The 10,433-nt window shown below is 53.3% G+C and overlaps 1 protein-coding gene across 9 annotated transcripts in view; it reads left to right on the plus strand.

The window, feature by feature from the left end:
* Window positions 1-990: 990 nt before the first annotated feature.
* The window catches only part of PORCN (porcupine O-acyltransferase), a 12,149-nt gene continuing 2,706 nt past the window's right edge, over window positions 991-10,433 (plus strand). Inside the window, exons 1-14 of one of the 9 annotated variants that reach the window (XM_037736869.1) lie at window positions 992-1,132; window positions 1,447-1,982; window positions 3,289-3,481; window positions 3,876-3,919; window positions 4,289-4,470; window positions 4,556-4,686; window positions 4,802-4,819; window positions 6,089-6,103; window positions 6,202-6,327; window positions 6,488-6,588; window positions 7,641-7,717; window positions 7,814-7,877; window positions 7,984-8,069; window positions 9,101-9,211. In XM_037736869.1, the coding sequence (XP_037592797.1) occupies window positions 1,505-1,982; window positions 3,289-3,481; window positions 3,876-3,919; window positions 4,289-4,470; window positions 4,556-4,686; window positions 4,802-4,819; window positions 6,089-6,103; window positions 6,202-6,327; window positions 6,488-6,588; window positions 7,641-7,717; window positions 7,814-7,877; window positions 7,984-8,069; window positions 9,101-9,211 (1,626 nt within the window). In that variant the 5' untranslated portion in view covers window positions 992-1,132; window positions 1,447-1,504. Of the gene's footprint in view, window positions 1,133-1,333; window positions 1,983-3,288; window positions 3,482-3,875; window positions 3,920-4,288; window positions 4,471-4,555; window positions 4,687-4,801; window positions 4,820-6,088; window positions 6,104-6,201; window positions 6,328-6,487; window positions 6,589-7,640; window positions 7,718-7,813; window positions 7,878-7,983; window positions 8,070-9,100; window positions 9,212-10,433 lie in introns of those variants that run through there. The other 8 variants (XM_017523851.2, XM_017523849.2, XM_037736871.1 and 5 more) reach the window with 8 other exon arrangements.

Below are 10,433 nucleotides of genomic sequence, written 5' to 3' on the forward strand. Positions count from 1 at the left end.
TCAGGCGTGACCACCACGCCCGGTCTTCATTTATTTTTGAGACAGGGTCTTGCCCGGTCACCCAGGCTGGAGTTCAATGGCGCGATCTCGGCTCACTAGAACCTCTGCCTCTCAGGCTCAATCCATCCTCCCACCTCAGCCTCCCGAGCAACTGGGACCACAGGTTTGCACCACCACTCCCGGATAATTTTTGTATTTTTAGTAGAGACGGGTTTTCACCATGTTGGCTAGGCTGGTCTCCAACTCCTGACCTCAAGCGATCCTCCTACCCTTGGCCTCCTGAAGTGTTGGGATTACAGGTGTAAGAGCTTTATAAATACCCTTTTTACGTGCTCCGTACTAGCCTCCTTTTAGTTCACAGGGAACATTTACTAGTCGCTGGAGTCACCTTCAATGCAAAGAGTCTGCCGGGGAATTAAGCATGCAAATCATTTCTCAACGACAACACGCCAAGTGCTCACAGCTTGTCCCCAGGGGAAGCACAGGCGCCTAATTTGTGTTCCTAGGTGACACAGTCATTACTTATAAATGTTCCTGGCCGTTCCCCGGAGGCGGGAAGGGTTGGAAGTTACTTCGGTTCTCTCAAAGGACGAGGAAGGAGAGATCTCGGTTTGTTTTCCCATCTGTGAAACGGGGCCACCACGGTATCTAGAGGACGTGCCAGGGTGACCATTTGGGGGTACAGCGGCTTCCCTCCTCCCTCCCCCTTCATTCCCTTCTCAGCTTCCAAGGCTTGGAAATTTGGAGATTTGGAAGTTTGTTCTTGGATGGCCAGAAATCCTCCGGACGCAAGCGGTCCAGGGCTGCAACGGCCACAGGCCGGAAAGGTGCGGGCGTGAACGCCCTGCGCGCCGACGTACCCCCGCGCCCGGCTCCCCTCAACCCCGCGCTCCTCCTTCCCTCGATCCTCCCGCTCCCCTCCTCCGCGTCCCCGTCCCCGCCCCCCTCCTGCTCTCCCATTGGCCGAGCCAGCGGCCGGGCTGCCCCGGGATTTAAAGGGCCCGCTCGCCGCGCCGCCCTGGGAGCCGCTGCTGGTCCCGGCCTTGCGGCCTGCGGGGTAGGCTGCCCGGAGGAGGCGGCGGCGGCGGCAGCGCGTCTTCGGTCCCCAGGACCACGGCTTCTTTCCTGCCAGGTAGGTCGCCAGTAGTGCGCACGCGACACCCCTGCTCCCATCCCTGAGCCGGCCTCCCCGGGCGGATCTGTAGCGCGAGTGGTGGGACACCCTCCCCATCACCTTTCCGACTCTCCCTCCGGCTATGTCCCCTACCACCACCTCCTTGCAGCCCCCGGACCTGGGCAGGACTTTGTTGGCGGCCTCTCGCCGGGAGAGGATGAGATGGGGCGCGCGGAGGATACAGGACACCCCCCAACCCGCCGCATCCATACAAGGAGAGATGCACACGGCCCCCAAGTGTCACAGAATCCCCCTCTCTGCCCTCCACCCAGAGCGACTCTACCTTGGAAACCAGGGATTCCCCTTCCCGTCGCCCGCCCCATTTGATATATGGGCCTGAAATGTATGCCATCCCACCACCATCGGACTGGACTGTTCATAGCATTGGAGAGACAGAGGTCCTTCATTCACTCCAGGTCACAGGCTGTGCGTGTGCGTGCTGAACGAACACCCACACGTACACAGCTGGCGGCTCAGCCTGATGTACCTGACTTCTCACACCCTCCCCCAGGCCCCCAGTACCGTACCTCTACATGGGTCGGGCAGCCCAAACTGAAATGTGAGTGCCGGAGTCCATCCCTTGAGCGAGGTCTGCCCCACGGACACCCGCTCCCTCTGTGTCCCCGCTTTGACAGATCTATCCATCTGGTCTTCCATCCGTGGGGGTCCGCAATGGCCACCTTCAGCCGCCAGGAATTTTTCCAACAGCTACTGCAAGGCTGTCTCCTGCCTACTGCCCAGCAGGGCCTTGACCAGATCTGGCTGCTCCTTGCCATCTGCCTTGCCTGCCGCCTCCTCTGGAGGCTCGGTAAGTGCCTGCCATACCGTGTGCCACCATGCCAGGCCATATCAGACTTCTCACATTCATCCATATCAAGCCACACCTTACCCTGCCACATCCTGCCAGGGCCCAGCATGTCCAAGCCGGGCCCCAACATGTTAAGCCTCACCACATCCCACCAGGCCAAACCCCATTCCATCACACCGCATCCTACTATGCCAGCCACCCCATGCCACACCACACTGAGCCACACCACACTGAGCCACATCCTGCCATGCCAAGCCATGCCCTTCAGTATTCCTGACTTCTGGGATTCCGGAAAACTGAGATTCTTGGATCTTGGGATTCTGAAATGTCTACAACCCAAGGTTATAAGACACTGGCATGCTGATGTCGCAGGGTTATGAAATCCCAAAGTACCATGATTACAGGGCTTGGAGATTCTGACAATTTGAAATTCTCACATTCTAGACTTCTAAAATGTTGGCGTTCTGGATTTCTATAATCAGGGCATGATGCGATTTCCGGATTCTAGGATTCTGAAATGTTTCCACAGTCATAGCAGGCCTGTATCTTAATGAAAGATTCCAAGTCCCCGAGGTTCCTATAGGACGTGGAGATTTCTGGAAATCTGAGATCCGAAGGTTCTACACTTTCTTTTTTCTTTTTCTTTTATTTTAAATGGATGGTTTATTTTTTCCCAGGTTTATTATTTTGAAATTTTTCAAAGCTACTGAAAAGTTGAAAAAATAGTACAATGAGCGCCCACGCATGCATCACCAGATTCTCCAACTTCAACATCTTGCCACATTAGCTGGCTCTATCTATCTATCTATCTATCTATCCATCCATCTATCTATCATCTTCCTGAATTGCTTGAATAACCTGCTGACATCACGACAGTGTACCCCACATCCTTCAGTGTGTGGCCCCAAGAACAAGGACATCATCCCCCACAACCATATCCTCCACCATTACCCCCTGAGACATTGAATCTGGATACAATAATGTTATCCTATATAAATTGATACTTGAATTTCTTCCAGGGTCCCCCAAATACCCTTTATAGAAGTTTCTTTTCTTTAAACCCAGGCTCTGCCACCCTCTCCAGCTCCCCAACACCTGTTCCAGGCCCCCCCGATCCCACTACATTCCAGCCTGTAGGCCTTTGCCCTGGCTATGCCCTCTGCCCAGGCCATCCTCCCCTTCCTACCAGTCCACCAACCTTCTCTTTCTTGTTCTCCCTCTCTCCCTCCCTCCCTCCCTTCCTCCCACACTCTCTTTCTCTCTCTCTTTCTCGTTCTTTCTCCTTCTTTCTCCCTTTTGCCCAAAGGGTTGCCATCCTACCTGAAGCATGCAAGCACCGTGGCAGGCGGGTTCTTCAGCCTCTACCACTTCTTCCAGCTGCACATGGTTTGGGTCGTGCTGCTCAGCCTCCTGTGCTACCTCGTGCTGTTCCTCTGCCGACATTCCTCCCATCGAGGCGTCTTCCTCTCCGTCACCATCCTCATCTACCTACTCATGGGGTATGGGTGTGCGTCCTTATCCTCACACTGCTGGCTGAAGTGTGTGGGTGGGTCCCCACGCCCCAGATGAAGTTGTCCAGGGCAGGGAGGGGGTAAGATTCCCCGGAGAAAGAAGGGAGTCTGGGAGAGTCATTCTCCTACGAGGCGGCACAGAACAGGAGGGCATGGAGTGTCCCTGGAGAAGGGAATCTGGAAGATTGGTCTTCTCACAGGACTGTAAGGGACAGGTTGAGCATGGGCTCCCCCTGGAGGAGGGAGCCTGGGATAATTTTTCAGCCATGAGACGGTTGTAGGATGGGAGGAAGCAGAACCCTCTGGGCACCTTGGTTCCCCACCTCTGTGGTCTCGGAGGCCATGAATGTCATGGGACCAAGACCAACACCTTTTTCCTCAGTGAGATGCACATGGTAGACACTGTGACATGGCACAAGATGCGAGGTAGGTAGCCCTGCCCCTCTCACCTGCTCATCCCCTCCGCTGCCCCACCCTGTGCGTTTCCTCCCCTGCTTTTCTCGCTCATCTGCCCACCCCACTGGACATGCAGGCGTCACATTACCCTCAGGTTCCTGTCTCTTTCCACCGTGCATTTTCCCTAAGTCTGTCTGTCTCATGTCATGTACATGCCTGTCTCTCTGGAGTAAGAGCATCTATCTTTCGTGCATTTCCTTGCCCACCTGCCTACCTGTCCCATGCCCACTTATCCATCTTTGTGCCCTCTTTTCCTACTACATCTCACCTGGTGCACCTCCTCCCTGCCATGCTGATCTGCCCTCTGCCCATCCACTTGACCATGGGCACCACACATAGGGGCCCAGATGATCGTGGCCATGAAGGCAGTGTCTCTGGGCTTCGACCTGGACCGGGGTGAGGTGGGTGCAGTGCCCTCGCCAGTGGAGTTCATGGGCTACCTCTACTTCGTGGGCACCATTGTCTTCGGGCCCTGGATATCCTTCCACAACTACCTACAGGCTGTCCAAGGCCGCCCACTGGTGAGGTCCTGGGTGGACAGGTGGGCAGGGACTGTGGGAGCTGCCCCGGAGCAGCACTCATGGAGCCTTGATCCCTTCCCTACAGAGCCGCCAGTGGCTGCAGAAGGTGGCCCGTAGCCTGGCACTGGCCCTGCTGTGCCTTGTGCTGTCCACTTGTGTGGGCCCCTACCTCTTCCCGTACTTCATCCCCCTCGACGGTGACCGCCTCCTTCGCAAGTGAGCATAGCCTTTGAGATCCCTGCCCAGCAGTAAGGGGGTTGGGTAGGGACCCGCGGTTTCCCCAGTTCTGAGTCTGTCTCTTAATGCTTCTTTCTGTCTTCTGTTACTACAGCAAGAAACGCAAAGCCAGGTAAATGAGGGGGGCAGGTGTAAGGGCTCATGGAGTGGGGCTGACGTGAGTGGGGGCAGAGCCCCTGACCAATGGGTTCTGTGTGTCCAAGTGTGTCTGACCGTCAACTCCACGACTAGACAGAGACTGTGGCTGGCTGGCTGACCAAGCTTGGCTCTGTGACTCTGTATGACTGACACTCCAACACATACTGTGTGTCTGGCTGTCCATCTGTTCAGCTGTCTTGCTATTAGAAGTGAGTCACATAACTGTCATGGAGAGTGACATGTGTGTTGGTTGGGTGACTTTAACCTGTCAGCAACTCTGGCTAGGGACATGTATGGGTTGTTTTGTCTATTGGCCACTGACCCCCTGAGTGTGAGCCTGTGAGTGGCTGTCTGGCTGTGCCATCATCAATGATAGGGTGTGTGGCTGTCATTGGATCAGATAAATCTGTGTTGATGATTCTGACATTTTGTAGCTTTGGCCAGGAATGGATCTGACCGTAGCATGTCATATGCCTGTCTGTGGAGTTCATCGGCTACCTCTGCCTGTACGTCTGCCTTGTCTGATGGCTTGGTGTTATGTAGCTGAGGGGTCGTAACCGACTCTGGTCTGTGCCTGTCTGCAGGACTGACTGCCTCTGGTTGGACTACAGGGTTTCATCTGGCCCTTTGTTTTTATGGCCCCTCCCCTACTCTCTGGCTGCTGATTAGGTCTAATGCTGAATGAGTCTCTAAAAGGTCAAGTGACTTGACCAGTGTCACCCAGCTAAGCAGCCAGGCATGAATCCCAGGCCTAACTTCAGAACCTATGCTTCTTCCAACGCAGGATGCTGCCTGTTTTTGCCCATGTCTGATTGCCACTAGCAGGGGGGGTGTGTGTGCACAGCAGGGTGCTTTATGCTCTCTGTGCCCAGCTCAGGGATTTTCGGCTGTCCTGTGGTCGCTGAGTCAGGTTAGAGCACTGCAAGGCTGGGAGTCTGATAAGATTTGTGTCTGGCTGTTAGAGGGGGCAGGTCTGTGAGGTCAGGTCTCTGATGGTGGCTTTGGCCATCTGGCCATGTGAGCCTGCAAGGCCATGTCATATTTTAGGACAGCTCATGCATCTGTTTGAGCCACTTAAGACTAATTACCTGAAGGTGGATGTCTGTGTGTGACTATCATAGTTCACCTTTTTTTGCGGCTACATTTCGTCTGTCTTGTCTGAACAATTCAGATCAGCCTCCAGGGCCTCTCTGACTCTCTTTTCTTTCTTCTCTGCTGCCTTCCTGACCCCTGGGGGCCCTAGGGGCACCATGGTAAGGTGAGTCTACAGAGCGGGACCGGGGATGCTGACATGTGGTGGGGTATCATGCTAGGGCCGAAACGTGATGCCTATCTCCCCTGCCCCTTTCTCCCCAGGTGGCTGCGAGCCTACGAGAGTGCTGTCTCCTTCCACTTCAGCAACTATTTTGTGGGCTTTCTGTCCGAGGCCACGGCCACGTTGGCGGGGGCTGGCTTTACCGAGGAGAAGGATCACCTGGAATGGTGGGAGGGCTTGGGGACCCCCCTCTCCCACAGGGTGCCGCCTAGAGGAGCTGCAGGGAGGAGGGCGGGTACTCCCAGGGGAGGGAACAGCCTAGACAGAAGTGTGGTGGTCAGATGAGTTGAGATCCCAAATGAATTTGCGTGTCTCTTCTGCCCACAGGGATCTGACGGTGTCCAAGCCCCTGAATGTGGAGCTGCCTCGGTCAATGGTGGAAGTTGTCACAAGCTGGAACCTGCCCATGTCTTATTGGCTAAATAACTGTGAGTCACCAAGTCACCACTCCAGCTGTGTTGGTAACCCAGGCCCTTTCATACATTCATACATTTACTGAGCACCTTCCGCATGCTAGGCACCCCAAATCCCTACCCTTGTGGAGCTGCAGTTCTGTTGGGGGGCAAATGATAAATAAGAGAAAAAAATACCTAATAACTCAGGTGTTGATAAGTGCTATGGTTTAAAAAAAAAAAAAAAAAAGATAAAGCAGGTAAAGGTGATCCAGGAGTGCAGGTATGAGATAGGAGTGGGGAGGGTGGGGTATTGCAATCATAAAAAAAATTAGTCAGGGCAAATCTCCCGGAGGAGGTGACATTGAAGCAAAGATGCAAGGCAGGTGAGGGAGCAGGGAGTGCAGGTATACACGGGAGGAGTGTAACAGATGGCAGGAACAGCAGGTGCAAAGGCCCTGAGGCAGGAGCTTGCTTGGTGTGTGAAGAACAGCAAGAAGGCCAGTGAGGCAGGAACAGAGTGATCGAGGGGCTGGTGGCAGGCGGTGAGGTCAGGGAGGGCCCAGAGGGTCTCGTGGGCCACAGAAAGGACTTTGGCTTTTTCTCTGAGAGAGATGAGAGCTACAGCAGGACTCTGAGCAGACGAGGGCCCTGGGCTGACTTGGGTTGCAACAGGATCCCTTTGGCTGCTGTGAGGACAGACAGAAGAGAGGGGACATGATGGTGGTGGTGGCAGTGGATACAGAGAGGAGAGCTCAGATTCTGGCATATTCTGAAGGTGGAACTCACAGAATTTGCTGAGTTTGGATGTGGGAGTTTGGGGAGGAGAAATCAAGGGTGATTCCCATGTTTTTGCCCTGAGGAACTGGAAGGGTGGAGTTGACATCCACTGAACTTGATGAGACTGGGAAGGGCAGGCTGGTGGGGAGATCGGGAGCTGGGCTTTGGGCATGTGAAGTTTGAGGTCATCTAAGGACTTTATCCTGGGGGCTCCAACAGGTTGTGGGTACTCTCATCCTGCTGGTGGCCCTCCAGGAGGGGCTGGGGGACTCTCAGGAGAATTTTGTCCCACATCTCTTCCCCTCCAGATGTTTTCAAGAATGCTCTCCACCTGGGGACCTTCTCGGCTGTGCTGGTCACCTATGCAGCCAGTGCCCTCTTGCATGTGAGCAGGGCGGAGCAGGATCAGGGTGGAAGCTGCGTGGGGGCAGGTGGCAGCGCCTCTTCCTCACCCATTTCATTGTCCCCTCCACTCCCCCAGGGCTTCAGCTTCCACCTGGCTGCGGTCCTGATGTCCCTGGCTTTTATCACTTATGTGGAGCATGGTGAGTGTATGGCCCAGCCCAGCCAATGGATAGAAGATTGGTGGGGGGCTGGAACCAGCATCCCCTGAGGCTAACCTGACCCCCTTGCCTCTCCCCACCGCCCCAGTCCTTCGGAAGCGCCTGGCTCGGATCCTCAGTGCCTGTGTCTTGTCAAAGCGGTGCCCGCCAGACTGTTCACACCGGCATCGCTTGGTGAGGGTTCAGCCTAGGCAACCTTGTGCCTGACACTCCCCATCCAAAATGTTCCTTCTGTCTCTATCTTGTATTTGTCTCAGGGTGCCCAGCTTCTTCTTTTGGTGCCATCCTCATAACCTCTCCTCTGTTCACTGGCATCTGTTTCTCTACCAGACATTTATCGAGTATCTGCTGTATACACACCTGGCATTCGTTTCCCCCATTGAATATCTGTGGAGCACCTGTTGGCACTCTAGGTGCTGGAGACACTGTGGTGAACAAAACAGACCAAAGTCCCAGCCCTACGGGACAAACGTTTTAGCCAGGCGGACAGTAGATGAAAAATGAGTCAGTAAAGTCTAACAATAGTGTGTTAGCTTGCGAGTAGTGCTAAGGAGAAAATGTGTGGGGAAAGGGGGACGGAAGGTATGGGGGTGATTTCCATTTGAAATAGGGAGGTCAGAGAAGCCTCCCTGGTGAGGTGATGTTTGAGGCCTTTAACTGAAGGAGGTGAGGGAGGGAAACATTCCAGGCAGAGGGACCCTCAGGAAAGGCCCTGAGATAGGAAAGGCCTGGAATCTTTGAGGAACAGCAACGCAGCCAGTGTGGCTTGAGCAGAGGTGGGGTGGGGAGGGGAGATGGGTGGGAGGTATGGACTCTCTAGGTTATGGTGGGGATTTGGTTTTGTTTCATTTTATGTTTTTCATTCTGTTTGCAATAAGAAGTACAGACAACCTCATATTTGTCTCCCACCCGATGTCAACGTTTATCACTATAAAGCCCCGCCACTCTTCCTCCTCTGCCTGGAGACGTGCCCTCCCCCAACCCAGGATGCCCTCACTGTGGACAGCACCCTCATCCTTGGAAGCCTCTGAACTCCCATAGGAGGCTCCCTGAACCATCTCTTTCCTATCTCAGGGGGTACCCTGGGCATCCTCAGTCCTGGGACCCACTGTGCCCCGTGTGTCCCCTGGGCTCCCCTGCGCAGGAGGAGGTGGGGGACAGTGAGTAGGTCCAGTTGCCAAGTGTATCCATCTGTCCCCCCACAGGGCCTGGGGGTACGAGCCTTAAACTTGTTCTTTGGAGCCCTGGCCATCTTCCACCTGGCCTACCTGGGCTCCCTGTTTGATGTCGATGTGGACGACACCACAGAGGAGCAGGTGAGGGGGGGCCCTGGGCTGGGTGGTTAACCAAGGGTGGAGCTACCTGCCAGGGGGAAACCATGAGGACAAATGCGGGGAAGCTGAGGCCTGAGCTGCTCAGACTGTGCTGCTTCGCGTGGGCCTCCAGTCTTCCTCCATCCTTTCCCGTAGTCCCTCCGCTTGAGTCACACTGTTGGGTCTTTTATTTGGGTGAAGTGTGCAAGATATGTTTATTTATTTTACTTCTAAAATTCATTTTAGGCTAGGCACAGTGGCTCACGCCTGTAATCCCAGCACTTTGGGAGGCCAAAGCAGGAGGATCACTTGAGGTCAGCAGTTCAAGACCAGCTTGGCCAAGCTGGTGAAACCCCATCTCTACTAAAAATATAAGAAATTAGCCAGCCATGGTGGCACATGCCTGTAATTCCAGCTACTCAGGAGGCTGAGGCAGGAGATCGCTTGAACCCGGAAGCCAGAGGTTGCAATGAGCTGAGATCATGCCATTGTACTCCAGCCTGGGCCACAGAGCAAGACTCTGTCTCAAAAAAAAAAAAAAAAAAAAAAATTCATTTTATAGAGATGGAGTGGAAAATCCAGGTTTTACTTTTGTTAATTATTTCACTTCATTATTGTTTAGGTAGAATTTTCAATACTTCTTAATTTTTTTTTGAGACAAAGTCTGTCACCCAGGCTAAAGTGCAGTGGTGTGATCACAGCTGACTGCAGCCTCACATTCCTGGGCTCAAGCCATCCTTCTGCTTCAGCCTCCTGAGTAACTGGGACTACAGGTGCACGCCACTAAGCCCAGCTAATTTTTTAAAATTCTTTTGTAGAGACAGGGTCTCCCGACGTTGCCCAGGCTGATCTCGAACTCCTAGGCTCAAGCAGTCCCCTCACCTCAACCTCCCAAAGTGCCAGGATAACAGACAGGAGCACCCTGTTTTATTTAATTTATTTAAAAAATATTTTACTTAGGTCGAGTATACAAACCCTGGATTCTGCACTTTAAAATTTTTCATTAAAATGTCTGCATTATTTTTGTTCATGTTGAGTATGCAAATTCCAGATTTTACTCCTTTTTAAATTAACAACAACTTTAAAATAACATTTATTCATATGGCTCTTGCAGAATCCAGGCTTTTGCTTCTCTTTTAGTTAGTTTTTTCAGTCTAAAACAAAACTTCATGTTTTTTGACATTAAAAAAATTTTAATCCAGATTAAGTGTGCAAAATCTGGGTT

The sequence above is a fragment of the Cebus imitator genome, unplaced genomic scaffold (assembly GCF_001604975.1).
Source record: "Cebus imitator isolate Cc_AM_T3 unplaced genomic scaffold, Cebus_imitator-1.0 Scaffold30, whole genome shotgun sequence".
Taxonomy (NCBI): domain Eukaryota; kingdom Metazoa; phylum Chordata; class Mammalia; order Primates; family Cebidae; genus Cebus; species Cebus imitator.